General features: G+C 36.5%; 1 protein-coding gene across 9 annotated transcripts in view; it reads left to right on the top strand.

Moving 5' to 3' along the window:
* Nucleotides 1-18,517, top strand: part of KLHL13 (kelch like family member 13) — a 191,437-nt gene that overhangs the window by 153,172 nt on the left and 19,748 nt on the right. For all 9 annotated transcript variants that reach the window (XM_061177788.1, XM_061177792.1, XM_061177790.1 and 6 more), the window contains 3 exons: nucleotides 1,562-1,703; nucleotides 16,659-16,791; nucleotides 17,346-17,542. In XM_061177788.1, coding sequence (XP_061033771.1) covers nucleotides 1,562-1,703; nucleotides 16,659-16,791; nucleotides 17,346-17,542 — 472 coding nt within the window. The remainder of the gene's footprint in view (nucleotides 1-1,561; nucleotides 1,704-16,658; nucleotides 16,792-17,345; nucleotides 17,543-18,517) is intronic.

The following is an 18,517-nucleotide window of genomic DNA, read 5'->3' as shown; positions in this document are numbered from 1 at the left end:
TCCATGAGAGTTGAATAAAACATGGTTATATATTATTAATTCGTTTTTTGGTTATACTATGGCTCTAATATCGTTAAGAAGAATTGATGTCACCCTTAAGGCCAGGATTTTTGCTAATTATTGCAGGATTTAAAGCCATTTGGTTGGTGTTGAAATTCAAAAAGCAGGATCTTTGTTAAAAGTATGGTATGGTCGTAAAACTTTTTTTCCTATTAAAACTGATCAACTTAGATTATAGGTATGGTAGGGGAAAAGGTGAAATCTTTATGGTATTGGATAGAGCCAAGTTAGAGAAACCAATAATTCAACCTTCGGGAAGTTAGAAATAAATAGGAAAAAGGCAGAGTTCTAGCACTGGGAAATCCATTCTTCCTTCCTCCCTTCTTAATGTCCATTTTAGCAGTCTGCCCATCATGAATGCACAAACCCGTTCAGAACCATGGGGCTCCCTGCTCTCAGGTGATTCAGAAACAGTTTTAGCAGTGTATACTTAAGGAAACACAAGTCCGCCTAGTCTAAGGAATAATGAAAGGTTGTACCACGATGGTCAATTTTTAGTGTAACCTGAGGCCTTTAACTATTATTTCGCCATTTTCTCCGTGAAACTAACTACAGGTTGACTACAGGTTCTCTAATGCTTTTTATGGTCCCTGAAAAATTGCTAATGTGATATATACATGGGCATAGCTTACGTTTATTATTTTTATTATTTGTTTGTTTGGGAAGATGAAAAGGCCACTACACTGTAGCTGTTTAGCTAAATAATCCCAAGTGATTATTTAGTGAGAGATACTGCTAGAAAAAGGAATTATTTCATGTGTAAATTTTTTTGTTCAGTTGGGGTTGATTAGAGCTATAGTAACACAAGAGGAAGTAATGTATTAGGATACCACAGTTAATCTTTGACTTTTACTTATGGGGTCTTTGGAGTTTGGAAACAGACTAAACTTAGATTCAAATCCTGGTCCAGTCCCTTTAATAACTTTGTGACCTTAGGTAAGTAATTTTTAACCCTTCTGTAGCTCATTTTCCCTACCCTTAATAAAAAGGAGATACTAGTAATACCTGTTGCAATGGATTGTTTTGAGGATTATATGAGATCATGTGTGTAAATTTCTTGGCAAATACCTGATATATAGTGACTGTTCAATAAATGATAAATATTATTTTTATCTTTCTAAAAGTAGGTATTCCAAAGTAATTTTAACTGTGAATAACACAATTTGATGGTATTGCTACCTAAACAACCCAATACCAAAACAATTACTCTGGCACTAGAAAAACAAACCCTTTGTAATTATAGTTTTGAGCCAGCTTTTAGTTGATTTCTCAGTTCCCATTTATCTCTTCTGACCTTGGAAAGCTTTTTACAAATATATATCTATTTCTTCTATGATGTAGAATGGTATGAGCCTAAAATACAGTGAAACAACATTCAGTATATTCCATAGTCAGATGATTGGCACATAATCAGAGAGTGACTGTTTCTCTAAATCATCCAGTTGAGAATTATATGACAAGTTTTCATTTGTTTTTCTTTCTGATTTAAAAACCTTTTCAGATCTCTAGTGGAAGAGGAAGACCAACACATGAAATTGTCCCTTGGAAGCAGCGAAATGGGCCTCTCCTCCCATTTGCAGTCTTCCAAGGCGGGAACCACACGCATCTTTACCAGCAATACCCACAGTTCTGTGGTGTTACAGGTACTCTCACTGTTGCATTATTCATAGCTTTAAAAACCACCCAGGGTTTTTGTGGTGTGGGATGTCACTAGTGGGAGAGGTTGTGCCTGTGTGTGGACAGGGGGTTTGTGGGAACTCTGTGTACTTTCTGCTCAGTTTTGCTGTGAACCTAAAACTGCTCTTAAAAATAAAGTTTATTAATAAAAAAAACAAAGAGCAAACAAATAGAGGAGAAACCGTGAGGGGGGAAAAACTGCATACCTTCCTGATGTTAAAAAAAATTCTGAGTTCATTCTTTGTTTCATTTGTGTAAGGGAGGTCTTGCTCTCATGCCACATTCTTACAGAATGTTGTGTCTGGCAACGTTGACTTTTCATTATGTCTCAGCCAAGGTAAATATCACAAAGTCCCCATATTAAATTTTCTAGTTCCTCCCTCACAACCTATTTTCCCATCACCTTTATCATAGTTCTCAAGATCGTATTTATTTGGTGTCTCAACTCACATTGGCAATTGTAGGTATGGGAGTAGGGGTGAGGGCCGCTGGACGCAAACACACTGATACATGCAAGAAGTAATAACTGACATCAAAGGAGAGGACAGAAAAACAATAGAAAGCCAAAAGAACACCAAAACCCTGCAATGTGGAGCTGTTTAACATAGGGATAAGCAGTCCAAGTACTTCTGACTATTGTGGACACTCCCTGACCTCGGTGGGTGTTGCTGAGTTAGAGAGCAATAGTATAATGCTTGATGTCCATAAATTCCTTTTAGATATAGTCAAATTATATCAGTCTTCTCAGCTTAGTAAGTTAAGGAAAATAAATCCTTCTAAATATATTTTTAAAAGAAATTTCCCCAGATGAATTTGGTACGAACGCATATCCTTGGTCAAGAACCATGATAGTTCAGCAGTGTATAGTATATAGTATAGTATCTAGCATAATGAGAGAAAGAGGCTTGCACTTGCTGTGTGGCCTAGCTGTGTCATGTAATTTTTCTGGGATTCATTTTCCTTATCTCCAAACTATGACTCTCGAGTGGGAGATTTCTAAATTTTCTTCTAGTTCCCATCTGTGATTCATTGAAATCTCATTTTTCCAATGTTTCAATTCTAATGGGATCTGGGTTTTATGGTTCATCATATCATCAACAGAAATGAGAGGGTCAGGAAGGAGAAGCTTCCCATCTCCTGGTATCTTAGTTTATGTAAATGGTTTAATTGTTGGTTTTACAAGATTATGGGAGGAAGAGAATAAGGGGTCAAACAGTTAGGAAAAGCATGAAAGGAAGAGGTTTTTTGTTATATTAAAGTACTTTCTCTAAAGAAACATAGAAACTCACTTACCCCTCCACTATACTTCTGCCCTATCCATGACCATAGTCATGTGTTAAAGCCAATTTTTGTGGTCCTGCTAATTTTTAAAGTTTACCTTAAACCAACTAATGAAAGCCACTGCAGTGCAGTCAAAGAGATTTAGAACAGTGGTCCTCAAATTTTATTGCATATCAGAATCACAAGGAGAAGGGCTTGTTAAACAGTGAGCAGTGGGCCCCATCTCAGAGTTTCTGATTCAAAAACTCTGCGGCTCGGGCCCAGAAATGTGCATTTCTAACAAATTCCCAGGTGATGCTGTAGGTCCAGGGAACATACTTTTCGGAACCACTGTTCTAGAGGCAGGGTCCTTTGTCCACCAAGAGAGATGGCCTCTCCCTTTCTGCCTATGTATCATATGGAGATTACAAGTTATTGTTATAATGGGGACACACTGGAAATAGCTTAAATATCCATCAATAGGGAAATGGTTACTTAAATTATGTTGCATCAGAACTGTGTAATACTGTGCAGTCACTAAAAAGAGTGACCTAGATCTGTGTGTACTGAATGGAAAGGAAATATTAAATGAAAAAATAATAGGACAGCTGTGGCATAGCTACACAATGGAATATTATTCAGCTATCTAAGGGAATGAAGTTCTGATACAAGCTACAACGTGGATTAACCTGGAAAACATTATGCTAAGTGAAAGAAACTAGTCACGAAGACCACATTTTACATGATTCCATTCATACGAAATTTGCAGAATAGGGAAATGTACAGAGACAGAGAACATAGACTAGTGATTCCTCAGAATTGGAGAAAATCAGAGGATATAAGGATGATAGCTAAAGGATGCGGGGTTTCTTTTTGAGGTGATGAAAATATCCTAAAATTGATTGTGGAGATGGTTGTACGTATACTGAATTGTACAGTTTAAATGGGTGGATTGACATGTACTCACTGCTATGTTTAAAATGGATAACCAACAAGGACCCACTGTATAGCACGGGGAACTCTGCTCAATATTCTGTAACAGCCTAATTGGAAAAAGAATTTAAAAAAGAATAGATACATGTATATGTATAACTGAATCACTTTGTTGTACACCTGAAACTTACACAACACTGTTAATCAACTATACCCCAATATAAAATAATAAGTTAAAAAAAGTAAATGGGTGTATTGTATGCTATGTTAGTTATATCTTAATAAAGCTGCTTAAAAAAAAGTAACAGGGCAATATATATTGTATAATCCTGTCTATTTGTAGAAATAATATATAATATGTATACATATACATGCATGTAAATGCATAGCAAAAGGTCTGGAAACATTAGGGAGGCTGGTGAATGATGTCTTACACTTTTTGCTCTGGGTAATCCTGCACTGTTTAATTTTTTTTACTATGGAAATATTTTTGTGTCTAACCTGTGTAATTTAAAAAATATAATGGTGACCAAACAGTTGTAGCTGGGTCTTAGAACCCTTAGCTCTGTCACGTTTTAGCTTGGCCTTTGTTGGTCTAGGCTGGTGGTAGGAATGGAGATGTGAAAGTAACCCGAGAGTTCATTCTTTCTTCAACTGATTTTTTATGTTATAATATTTTCTGTGGTGGTGTAGAGGTACCACTCCATATTGCTATTGAAAAACATTGTATGCTCTCTTTAAAAGTCTATTAAAAATTATGTTCTCACTAACTGAGATTTTTTAAGTCCAAGCACCAACAGAGACTGGGTTTTTTTGGTATCTAATCTTAGGTGTATGGTTGTCAAGGGAACAAGCTAGAGAAGTGTTTAATGTGTAAATGTTATCATTGTTTTAAAATTAGCAATCACACAAGCTCCAGCTTCAAAAGGCATTGAAAGTAGCTGTCAGGGGAACAGATCCATGGGGAGAAACTATTTAAAGAAGTCTCACTCTGAAGGATACCCTAGTGCACAACTACAGTGGGAAGGACATGAGTTTAGGCTAAAAGTGGAATCCTAGTTTTACCACTTACCAGCTAGTTATGTGACTTTGGGAAAGTCTTTATCCCCTACGGGCCAGTTTCCTTATCGGTAATGTGCGTAGTGGATGTGAGGATTAAATGTGACAATTTATGGGAAAGTAAGGTGCATAATAAATATCCACTTATTTTCCTTCCATTTGAGCCAAACAGAGAAGGTGTCAGAGGAAACGTTGATCGGAAGTGATGGGTGTGCCAAAGAAGGTGTCCATCTGGTTGGCTTGATCTGCTCCAGCAGACTGTCTCCACTGAATAGGCTTCAGGAAACTAAGCTGTCAAAGAAAGTGCCTGGAAATAATTTTGATACCTGATAGGCTTGAATTCCTAGAATTCTGAACAAATTCCAGGAGAATTCGTGATGGAGTTAGCAGTGCAAAATACTTTTACTCAAGTAAGGAAGATTAACCAGGGTTTGCTTAAGTAGTAATTGGTGAAATCAAGAATTATTTCACTTCCCTCGCTCCTTTACTACTGCTACAACTGTGGTTACTTCTTACCTTTTTATGACTAAATAATATTCCATTGTATGGATATACCACTTTTATAAAAATCCATTCATCCATTCATGGACATTTGGGTTGTTTCCACTTTTTGGCTATTGTGAATAATCATGCTGTGAACATTCGCGTGTGAGTGTCTGTATGGACATGTTTTCATCTATCTTTTGTATATAACCTAGGAGTGGAATTGCTGGGTGATATATCATTCTGTTTAATCTTTTGAACAACTGCCAGGGTGTTTTCCCAAGTGACTGTATTTTACATTCCCATCCGTAAAGTATGAGGATTCCAATTTTTCTATATTCTTGCCAACATGTGTTATCTATCTTTTTGATTATTGCCGTACTAGAAGGTGTGAAGTGGTATCTTACGGTTTTGATTTGTATTTCCCTGAGTGCTAATGATATTGAGCATCTTTTCATTTTTGCTTATGGCCATTTGTATATCATCTTTGGAGAACTGTCTCTTCAGGTCAGTTCTCCATTTTTTTAGTTGAGTTATTTATCTTTTTATTATTCAGTGGTAAGAGTTCTTTATATATTCTAGACACAAATCCCCTAGCAGATACATGATTTGCAAGTATTTTCTCCCAGCACCTTCAGTTTTGTGGTCCCTTATTGGCCTTCCGTAACTACTCTGCCAATCTTCAGTCCTTTATCCATTCAACCATATGATCTTTGCTACTGCTCTACCTTAGTAGAGTTAATGGGACAGATAGTCAAGGCAAATTTCTGGAAGACTTCTGATTTTTCATTATTCTCTAAAATATGTTATTCTTTTACACTTAAGTGCCTTTGCACTCATCCCTTCTCCCTGGAATGCCCTTACTTAAATTTCCTGGTCTGGTAAACCCCTATTTATTCATAATGATCCATCTTAAATGGTAAGCGGTAAAACTGGAATTCCAGTTTCGGCCTAAACTCACATTCTTCCCACTACAGTTATGCAGTGGGTAATTCTGCAGAGTGAGACGTCTGAAGACAGTTTCTCCCATGGATCTGTTCTTCTGACAGCTAATTTCAATGCCTTTTAAAGCTGGAATTTGTGTAACCTAGGCAGAGTTAACAGCTTCTGCTTTACCCCCCTCTTAGCCCATCAATATCACCTATCAGTGAGATCCGCAAGATCTAGAGTCTAATTTGTTGTTTCTGTCTGCGTATGATCTAGTGCTGGGGCACATGGTGAATGATTAATAAATGTCAATAGATTATAATTATTGTTATTTATTAATATTATTATTATCATTGAAAGGGATAATACATATAAAGAGCCTAGCCCAGTACCTGGCACAGAGGAAGTACTCAATGCTTTTTACTGCTCTTATTGATATTGTTTATGGAATAAATGAATTTGGATAGCACTTATAAGTCACTTTCACATATGCTTGCCTCATTAATATGTGAAACAATTTTGTGAGGTAGAAAAGGCAAGAATTATTATCCCCATTCTATAGATTGGGAAACTGAAGCTCAGGGAAGTTAGAAGGTTTGCCCAAATTTACTTGTCCACTAAGGGACAAAAACCAGGACTTGAACACAGGTTTTCTAAATGTAAATTTGTATTTCTTCTAATGTTGCTCTAAAATCTATTCTCTTTTTAATGTCTTTAAATATTAAGTTTTCACTGAATATAAGTATAAAAAGATATATTAAAGGCTAAAAGATAATTTGGCACGAATGATACAGTAAAGATTTTATTCTTAATAGAAATAACAGAATTACACAGAGTGTCTTCATGCCTGCCTGCCCTTCTTCCCTTCCCCTGTCAAAATGGGGGTGAATGGGGGGACCAAAGAGAAAAAATGTTAACTGCCATTTGGAAACATCCCTGTTAGGACAAGGAGGCCATAAGTAGAGTACCATGTTTCAACCTATCAAGCTTGAAAATGCCTCCCGGCTCCCGATGTCTAGACGCCTAATGGATATTTTCTCATGTTAAGATTGGTGCCTATCAGATTGCTCTTCCATACTGTCCTCCATTTTACCTATTTATTTTCTCTGTCCAACTTTAGTTGTAAAGTCAATGACAGATTTGGTTGTATTGTCTCAAGTTATTATCTATGTAATAGACTGCTAAAGAAATGGCTTTTCTCAAGAGCCTATACAGATTAACTTGCATTGCTTTCCAGTGGGCTAACCTCATGAAATACTTATCCTAAGGTAAACGTTTGGGTTGCTGATCGTGTCATGTTGATGAACTGTACCCTATTTAAAAGTTTTATGATCATAAGATAAACAAGTTTTAAAATATATTATTAACATAAGAAAGGCATAACGATTTTAGAATAAGTTATATTTTATAAAAGAAGAGCTTGAATAATCCAGATTGTTGAAGTTTTTATTAAAATGATACTTTTTATTTCTTTATTTCAGTTTCCTGAATGTCACCTAGAATATAGAGAAATGAATATATAATTTTTCTTGGGGATAGTTCTTCAGGTACTCAGGTTAGGGTACAATAGGTTATTCTAATACTTCCATTTGAATGTGTATCTTTAGTATATAAGTTGGAAGAGAGTCTACCACCTTTCCTTTTAGGCCACTTTAGTGTGTTATTACCCTGCTCTTTCAAATGAGTTTTTTTGTTGTTTTGATATTTAGCATGTTTTAAGTGATAGAGAGGACCAGTGCATACCAACGGAGAGTTAAATATGCTCAAATACGTACTTTCAATTTCTGATTGTTGCTAGTATATAAAACTACTGTTTGTTACTGATTATTCATCTTGTATCTTGCAACCTTGAAAAACTGACTTATTAGTTCTAGAAGCTTTTTTGCAGATTCTCTAGGATTTTCTACATAGACAACCATTTTGCCTATAAATAAAGATAGTTTTATTTCTTCCTTTCCAGTCTGATGCCTCTTATTTCTTTTTCTTGCCTTATTGCACTGGGTAGAAACTCCAGAAAAATGTTGAATAGAAGTGATCAGAGTGTACATTCTTGCTTTGTCCTAATACTAGGGGGAATGCATTCATTCTTTCACCATTAAGTGTGATGTTAGGTTAGGTATAGATTTGAGGAAGTTTCTTTCTGTTCCTAGTTTGCTGAGAGTTTTTTTTTTTTTTCAAATCAGAAATTGATGTTGGATTTTGTCAAATGCTTTTTTGCACCTATTGAGATGATCTTATCATTTTTCTTTTTTAGTCTATTAATAATGTGAATTATATTAATTGATTTTTGAATGCTAAAGCAACCATGCATTATAGGAATAAACCCCACTTGCTCATGATGTATTATCCTTTTTATATATTATTAAATTTGATTTGCTAAAATAGTAGGAATTTTTGCATCTATGGTCATGTGGGTCTTTGGTCTTAGTTTTCTTTGATTATCTTTGTCTGGTTTTGGTAGGATAATAATGGCCTTGTAGAATGAATTGGGACATGTTTCCGCCTTTTACGTTTCTGGATCTGTTTTTGTAGAATTGGTGTTATTTCTTCCTTAAATGTAAGGTAGAATTAACCAGTGAAAATTCAGTTTTATAGTATATATATGGCTACTCAGTTTATCTATTTCTTCTAGAATAATTATTAGCAGCTTGTGTCTTTCAAAGAATTTGTCCATTTCAACTGAGTTGTCAAATTTATGGGCATACAGTTGTTCATATTTTCTTGTTATCCTTTTAATATTTGTAGAGTCTCTACTGATATCACCTCTCTCAATGCTGTTATTGATCATTTGTATTTTCTCCATTTTTTTCCCCCTAATCAGCCTGGCTGGAGTTTTATCAGATGTATGAATCTTCTCAAAGAACCAGCTTTTTGGTTGCTTTTTAAACATTTCTCTATTTTTCTGTTTTATATTTCATTCATCTCCACTTTGATCTTTATTATTCCCATTCTCCTGCTTAATTTGGAATTAATTTGCTCTGCTCTTTCTAGTTTCTTGAGGAAGCTGAGATCTTTCATCAGACTGATAATAGTCTTTGCTCTGAAATCTATTTTGTCTGATATTATAGTCATGCCAGGTTTCTTTTAATTTGTGTTAGCTTGGCATATCTTTTGCCATCTTTTTACTTTTTATTTTTAACTAACATACAGTAAAACTGATTTTTTTAAATTGATCTATACGTATGTGAGTTTTCATAGATATACTGTTTCATGTAATCATCACCACAATTAAGATGCAGGACTGTTCTATTATCCTAACATGCTCTCTTGTTACACTTGGTAGTCACACTTATCCCTACCTCTAAGCCCTGGATACTACTGATCTGTTTTCTGTCACTGTGTTTTTGTCTTTTGAGAATATATAAATGACATCATACAGTCTGTGAGCTCTTGAGAGTGGCTTCTTTTACTTTGTGTAATATCTTTGAGATCCATTTACTTTGTTGTGTGTATCAATAGTCTATTCCTTTTTATTGTTAAGCAGTATTCCACGGTATGGAACTTTGTGGGGTCTCTTTTTCCTGACCCTCCGTCTCCACCACCTCCCCAGTACTTTCCAGTTCTGTAGGGCTCTCCTTATGGTCCTCTGGCCTGAAAGCTGGGGCTTCATCTGATCAAAAAAGATTCCTCTCAGAATTTTAGGAATTTGCTGTCACCACTGTTACCACTGTCACTGTTGCCACCACCAGTGCCTTGGAATTGCCTGGGGATTGGGGCTCAGAGGAAAACAGAGGGAAAAAAAGTAAAATGGATCTTTCTCCACTCCCTGTGAGCTTTCAGAATCCCTTTTCTTGCTCTTCCAGCCAGAAGTAGAGCTTTCTTAGTCTGCTCCCAGATGACTGCCTCCAGGTTATATGATGCCTTAAGTCCAGGCTCGGGTACACTGCGGGGAAAAGTAGGGAGTAGGGTGGGGACTCACCATGAGTTTGGTGGTACTTTCCATTCTGATTTCTTCCCCAGTTTTTCTGTTTTCATTAACGTATTTTCTATTTATTTTTAAGCTTTGTGAGGTGGAACCTCACACTTATTCTAGAGCAAACTTTTTCCCAGTACCGAGGCAAATCCTTCTGAGTTCTTTACCCAAAGCCCTAGCATTATGAGGTTACCAGTCTTGTGGTTTGAATAGGATCTGTTTCCAGCATTTGGTGAACCTTGGAGAGTGTTCCCTGTGCTCCTTTTAGGTGGTTCTTTGCCCCAGACAAATGCACTCATCAGTACTCATCTATATACTTGAGGGGGGATTGTTTTTAGATCTCCATGGCCCTCTCTCTGTGCAGAGCTCCCCTCTTGTATTCTGCCCTACAAACCTAGCTGCCCTAAGACACTCAACCCTGGGAAAATGCTGGGCTTCGCCTGGGTTCCCACTCCCTGTACCTCTGGAAACTCCAGGCCATAAACAATCATGGGGCTCCGCTAAGTTGTTTCTCCTCTTTCACAGATCCTCTCCTTCATCCAGCGTGAAACTATTATTTTTTATATATTTTGCCTGATTTTGAGTTGTTTCAAGAAGTAAGGTAAATCCACTCCCTGTTACTTCATCTTTGCTGGAAACAGAAATCTATGGGCTATACATTGACCCTTGTACAATGCGGGGGTTAGGAGTGCCAGCCCTCCATGCAGTCGGCCCTACGTATCCGCAGTTCCGCATCTGCAGACTCAGCCAATCGCAGATCGTGTAGTACTGTAGTATCAATATTTACTATTGAAAGAAATTCACATGTAAGTGGATCTGTGCAGTTCAAACCCATGTTGTTCAAAGGTCAGCTGTAATTAAATGCTAAATTTAATTACAGACTCCAGATGCCTAAGTCTTTTAGAGATTTGGTTAGAGATAGCTTTACATAGGAGGTCAAATTTGAACTCGGCTTTGAAGGATATTCTATGTGGAAAAATAGAATAAAATAGCATAATTTAGCACAATAAATTGGCATCAATAAAGGTACTGGAAAAGGAGTAAGCCTGGGTTTTTACCAATGAGGTAGTCTGGAGAACAACCTGATAAGATGGGTCAGCATACTTAGGGAAATAATGAAAAATAAGGTTGAACAGTTGAGTTGGGGCCAGATTAGAGAAGTCTTTAAAGCCTTATATAATGATATAATGCAGTGATAGAAAGCCATTAGCAGTTTTTAAACTCCAAGCGGTGTTATATAATGAGAATAGTTTAATTAATATCTGTTCCTTTTCTGTCCTCTGAGTGAAATGAACAGTGTCTCATAAAAACATGACTGTGGTATTGCTTTGATCAAATACATTACATTTACTTAAAGATTGGAGTAAACCTATTCCTCTACCTTCTCTTCTTTTAGTTCCTTAATCTTTGTTCATAAAACAATTTTAACGTTAATAATTTTTATTGCTCTTCTTAGGATGCATTTCCTTTTTACTCCACTTCCTTTTTGAAATTACGCTGATCAAAACTAGATAGAATCTGCTAGTAAGTTATTGCCAATGCAGAATTTAGTGGAAAGATTTGCTTATCAGATTACTTTTTAATACCTGAGAGTGTCAGTCTACCTTTTTTTCCACAGTAGCATTATATTTATTTTGAAAGCTGTTGACATCCAACCAACTGTTGGTATACATTATTTGTAGCTCATCAGGTTTCTATATTATAGTTGTGTAATGTCAGTGCATACCCTCCTCTGTTTTATCGTGACCATTTAAAAATTTATCAAGCTCATTTAAAATGTTTCAGTCCTTCAGAGTATGACATATGTACCTCCCTCTATTTAATAGTATTTGAAGTTTCGATATATTAGGTAAATTTACTACAGAGAAGAGAAGAACCTTTTTTTTAAGAACCTTTTTTTTAATGCTTATTTTTTCCCTAAAAGGATGTGAAGAAGAAATAAAAAAGAAGATATGGGGATGTTAATAGAAGAGGGAAAGGGAAATAATAGAGTAAAGAAATTGAGGACAGACAACAATCCCCTCATAAATAGAACCCAAGGCTCAGAAAAAATAGAAAAATAGAGAACTAAGATAAGGATTGAGCTAGAAAGAAGTTGAGTTGAAAGCAGTAGAAACAGTTTAAAGACACTCCAAAAAGACTAATGGGAAACTTTGAGCAATTTTACATAAAACACAGCTGTATCTGTATATCGTGGATTAGCATGCAGAAATAGACAAAAATGTTTATAGAATTCTAGCAAGAGGAATCAGTACAAATTTGGTGGAAGAAAATGATTTTATAATAAAAGGACACATTTTAAGTGTGCAAGGTATCTTCAAGAATCTTCCTAGAGTTAAATAGGGGGAAAGATTATAACAGTGAAAGCAAAAGGTAGACGTACAGAGGGCAGATGAGAATTGTGGAAGAGAATGACCCCCCCTTTTCTTATTTTTATTTTTTAATTTTTTATTATTTTTATATTTTCTTGGACGCGCTGCGCAGCATGTGGGATCTTAGTTCCCCGACCAGGAATCAAACCCGCGCCCCTTGCATTGGAGGTGCAGTCTTAACCACCAGGGAAGTCCCCCCCGCCCCACTTCTTTTCATGTGTACATTCTTCACAAGATTAGAGTATAAAAGTTGTTTAGAAAAACGACTGTGTACTTCTGTACGACAAAGTATGTTGTAAAGGAACTTTAGTTTTTTTCTCTTTAGACACAGCTGGGATAGTACAGATAACAACATGCAAACAAGATATTTAGGTCTGTATGAAAACAGTCTGAATTGACAGATCTTATTTGGTTAAGGACAGCAATAATCAGGGATAAAATTAGCAAATATGGAATTGGATAGTGGGATTATTTTGCATTTGAAAATAAAGGTTATGAAATGTATAGAAAGGGAAACTACTTTACATGCGGTGAAAACAAATGCAAAACCTCTCAAAAGCAGACAATTTGCCAAAGGTAGATAAATTAAGCTTAGGATAGAAAATACTCAGAATGTGATAAAAGTGGTCTAGGAGCCTCAGCTTCCTTTCTGTGGGGACGCCAGATTATACTGAGAATGGTTAGAGGATTTTTTTTTTAATAGTGCAAACGGAAGCAAAATGATCAAATCTGTGAAGAGGGTAAAAGCTCCTGGTGTCTTAGCTGAACTGTCGAGATTTTAAAGATTGAATACAAACCTCAACAAGCAGTTTTAATGGAATATGGACCAAATGAGAAATGACACAGGTAATGATACAGGAAACATTAGCCATGCCTTTTTTCAAAGGGGAAAAGAAGGAATAATAAATAGTAGGAAAGAAGCCTACTGACATTACTCAATTCTCAGTATAAAATATTTGTAGGAATATTTTAAAGGCAGGAGGGCCAGCAAATGAGCCGGGAAGGTTTTTGGGGTTTTTTTTAGTGGAAGAAAATAACTGATTAGATACAATCATTGCTTTTGACTGAAGAAGCCATGATTGCCTTTCAAAGATGTTATCTACATATACCTTAGAGAGGAAGATTAAAAAGTTATTTGCTGAATAAAAATAAAGTAAGGCGGCATACTGTACCTAGTTTCATCTGATGGGTATCTTGACATCTCTCTTTTTTGCCAGTACCCAAGGTATGATAAATTTCCCAAGATAAACTATATGCTTTAACTTGCCAGTAGCTATTAAAACTTTAAAAGTATATATTGTTTAAACCAACAATTCCACTTCTAGGAATATCTCCCACAGATCTACTCACACAAGTAAGTATATGTACAAGGAAGATCATTGCAGCATTGCTTGTAATAGCAAAAGTTGAGAGACCAAAAGTGAGGAATGGATGAATAATTATGGTAGGCCCCATACCCCATGAAATTCTGTGCATCCACTAAAAAGAATGAAGTGGATTTGTGTGTACTGAGACAGAGGGCTGTCCGTGTTACACGCTCAGGTGAATTTTAAAAATGCGGAACAGGGGACTTCCCTGGCGGTCCAGTGGTTGAGACTCCGCGCTTCCACTGCAGGGGCGCAGGTTCTATCCCTGGTTGGGGAACTAGGATCCCGCATGCTGTGCGTCCCGGAGGGCCCCACCCCTCCCCCCAAAAGATGCATAACAGTAAGTGTAGTATCCTACTTTAAAAACTCCTATACGCATATGTGTAGAAAGTGGCCTGGAAGTATATATACTAAACTGTTAACAGTAGTTACTCTTAGTAAGTAGAAGAGGTGGACTTTAGTTTTCAATTTTTATCCTTCTGTATTTTTACAACAAACATATATCTAAATTTTTTAAACCTGAAATTTATCTAAAGGAGAAAAAAGCCAAGCCCTTGGGAGCCAACCTTTTCCCCCCAAACCCTGGTTCAATTCCTCTTCTCTCATCTTAGCCTGTACAGTTTACCACAAATAAGCACTCTAGGCACAATTTATTTTATTATTGAGAGTAGGTTCACAAATAAAGTTCCTGGTTTCTAGTTAGCTTGTTACAGAATGCAAGTTCTACATGTTGTTGTTGTTTTTAATACCAAGTGGTGGCTTCTGGGTAAAGTCTGGTTTGTTTGGTCAAGCATTAACTGAACATTTGTTAAGTGCCAACTATGTGCCAAGCACTGGGGAATTCAAACATCCTAGTCCCTCAGCTCTTCTCCCTGATGGCTCCCTCCTCCCCAGTGGCTTGGCCATCCCATCCCCAGCCCCAGTGGTCGCATTCAGGACTTCCCAGTTCTCGTATGCTCACATACGTTTGAAAGGCAATCCCCTTAAACTTACTGCAATTTAGACTCCATATGTGAATTTTCAAAAAGCCACTTCCTACCTTCTCCATGAAAATAGTTCCCTAAAATGGACATCTCTTTTTACCTCTACTTTTCTAAATAACAGGAACAGGAGATGATTTAGCAATGGAGAAAGGAAAATATTGAGGGGGCGCGGGGGTGGGGAAATGTTTGTGTTTACAAAGGAAAAGGGGCATTTGTGAAAGAGTTGATATTTGTGAACGAAAACATATGTCAATCACTGTTGGAGAGAGGAAAATGTGATACATAATCCTGTTCTAAAGTATATGTATAATGTATAAATATTCTTGGAATAAAAATATTTATATCTCTCTCCAGAGAGAAAGTGGCTGGATCACATTATCTCTTTGAAGTTCTAGTTCTGTAGATTCAAGCATTTTCTTTAAAAAGCAATTTAAAAATTATGACGAGAAGATGTTTAGACTAAGATTTATATTATACATATGTGCAGGATCACTATTTCTGAAACTGCATTCTTCAGTATGTCGTGCCTTTTGCTTCTTAAATCCATGAAACACGACTTTAAATAAAAGTTTTATTTGGGGTCATTAAAATAAGAAGGGGATAGAATAATCCTTGCTATTAGTTCTTGTTGTATTACATTATTATATTACATTATATTATTAGAAAGTAATTTGTAGGACTTCCCTGGTGGTGCAGTGGTTAAGAATCCTCCTGCTAATGCAGGGGACACGGGTTCAAGCCCTGGTCCGGGGAGATCCCACGTGCCGTGGAGCAACTAAGCCCGTGTGCCACAACTACTGAGCCCGCATGCCACAACTACTGAAGGCCGTGCGCCTAGAACCGGTGCTCTGCAACAGAGAGAAGCCACTGCAATGAGAAGCCCGCGCACCGCATGGAGGAGTAGCCCCCGCTCGCCGCAGCTAGAGAAAGCCCGTGCGCAGCGACGAAGACCCAATGCAGCCATAAATAAATAAACAAACAAATAAATAAATTAAACTAATAAGAACCTGCTGTATATATTAAAATAAATAAATAAATAAAAGTAATTTGTATGAGTATCTTCATGATTTTTTATAACAGTACATTTCCATTTTTGAAACTACAGATTCCATCTTGCAAAAACCTTTTTTTATTCTCCATTTTTTTATTGTGATAAAATATGCATATCATAAAATTTACCATCTTAACCATTTTTAAGTGTACCATTCGGCAGTATTAAATACATTCATAATGTGCATCCGTCACCACCATCCATCTCCAGAACTCTTTCCTTCTTCACAAACTGGAACTAATTCTGCACATGGGAAAATAAAGTGTACGTGGTAATTTTTTTCCCAAAATACTGTGAAAGCCAATGGTTATATAAATAAGTGAATGTATATACTCTTTCCTTATTTGTTCTTAATCCAAATTAATCTTATCTTTTTTCTACAGTGAGTTAAATATATATTGCCACATATCAAGTAAGCTGTTCAGTTTTTTTCTTCTTCTGAGTCATTATTCTACTGGCTTTATGTTCCAAATATATTCCCCACACGTTAATACGTCAAGAGAATTCTAGCACACAGAGATCTGTATTCCCATTTTACCTTGCCGAGCAGCTCATCTCATGTTCTTGTTGTAGGGGTTTGACCAGCTCCGACTTGAAGGGTTGCTCTGTGACGTGACCCTGATGCCAGGGGACACAGATGACGCCTTCCCTGTGCACAGAGTCATGATGGCCTCTGCTAGTGATTACTTCAAGGCTATGTTCACAGGTAGCTTGCCTTTCTAAACTCTGCTTCCACATTAAAACAGTATGAAAAATATGTGTTTAAATCCTTGTATTGGTAAAGGAAGATTCAGTTCTTTTGGTCAGTGTCTTTACAAGAAGAAAGAGTTTCAAAAGGAATAGACACCCAGTATGTACAGTTGCGGGTGGCCCTTTTTTAACCTGGAAAACGGATGTACCTTTCTTATTCTTCTGTCCACCTTTATCTCATAGCTTTGCTTTCCCAGACACATATCTGAATGGGCCATCAGAGACTAATACAATCCCCACTAATACAATCTCTAATCCATCAAAAGATCTGAAGTGACAGGAGAACGTTTTGGAAGCACTTGCATCGTATATACCACCTCCATTAGTATAGAGATATTCCTTTTTAAAGTACTCTCTTTTAACTGTAAAATATGCAGAAACCTGACTCTGATACAAATGCTACACAGAATAAAATTTCCCTGATTTTATCATATCTAGTTAGCAGCAGAAGTGAGTTTGACCTTAATTAAATTATCCACGGTCATTTAATGGAGTGTCTTTTTATTTAAGGTGGAATGAAAGAACAAGATTTAATGTGCATTAAGCTTCATGGCGTGAGCAAAGTCGGTTTAAGGAAAATTATTGATTTCATTTACACTGCAAAGCTTTCTCTTAATATGGACAACCTTCAAGACACACTGGAAGCTGCCAGTTTTCTACAGATTCTGCCGGTTTTGGACTTCTGCAAAGTATTTCTCATATCTGGGGTAAGACATTTTCAAATCAAATCTTTTCCTGCGGTGGACTCCGTCGTAGCCTGTTTAGAGTAGACTCATGAATCTGTTGTATAGACGTGAAACTCTGGCCATTAGAGAGAGGTGTCACGTCGTATATGGTCTAGAAGCAGGTCGATGGGAAAACAGTGCAGGTGCATTTTTACAGAATAGAATCATTTAAGAAAAGCCTTCTGTGTAATCAAATGACATTAGACAGTAATAGTGTTTGATAACGATATATTCCTTAACCTGTTTGATAACGTTACATATTATAATTTGGTTTTATTCACCTTAATGATTTTATACAAACAGGTTTCTTAAATGGAATTCTGTGGGAAAGTAATCTGAGGTTCTAGAAGTCTTTTAAGATAGACTCAGTCATTTTTTTCTTCCTTTAAATATGGGAGTTGGATCTTGAGAAGAAGTAACGTCTATGTGTAAATCTGTAAGGATATGAGTCTTGATTCTATAGAGACACATCACCTACTGAGTCATTTTCAGCCTTTTTTGATAGATAAGAGAGGGTACATACAACCACCAATCAGTGAACTACTTACAGTCACCCGGTTCCTGAGGACAGTGCCTCATTTTAGTTGAGACCCTTAAATTAATAACACTTGATGCTTACATTTATCAACTCTTAACATTGCTTTACACTGATCTTAGCAATATGTGGTTGTCCTGAGCCAAACTAGGTACAGTGCCATAATTTCCTTGGAACTAATCACTAACCATAGACACTGTTGACCTATTGTACTTATCACTTAAGATATTCGTTGTGATCAGTTCCTTAGTTTGAAAGAAAAGAACCAAACTGGGTAAAGCATGATTTGTGAAGTTATAAAAACATACACATCAAAATAACAGTATTAAAAAATAATTTTGTTCTAGATAACTCTATTTAAAGCAAGTTTATTTCAAGATGATATCATAGTAATTTTGCAATATTGACAAATTTCCTGTAAT

This window comes from Eubalaena glacialis, chromosome X (genome assembly GCF_028564815.1).
Source record: "Eubalaena glacialis isolate mEubGla1 chromosome X, mEubGla1.1.hap2.+ XY, whole genome shotgun sequence".
Classification (NCBI taxonomy): Eukaryota; Metazoa; Chordata; class Mammalia; order Artiodactyla; family Balaenidae; genus Eubalaena; species Eubalaena glacialis.
This window is presented reverse-complemented; position numbering and strand designations above follow the sequence as displayed.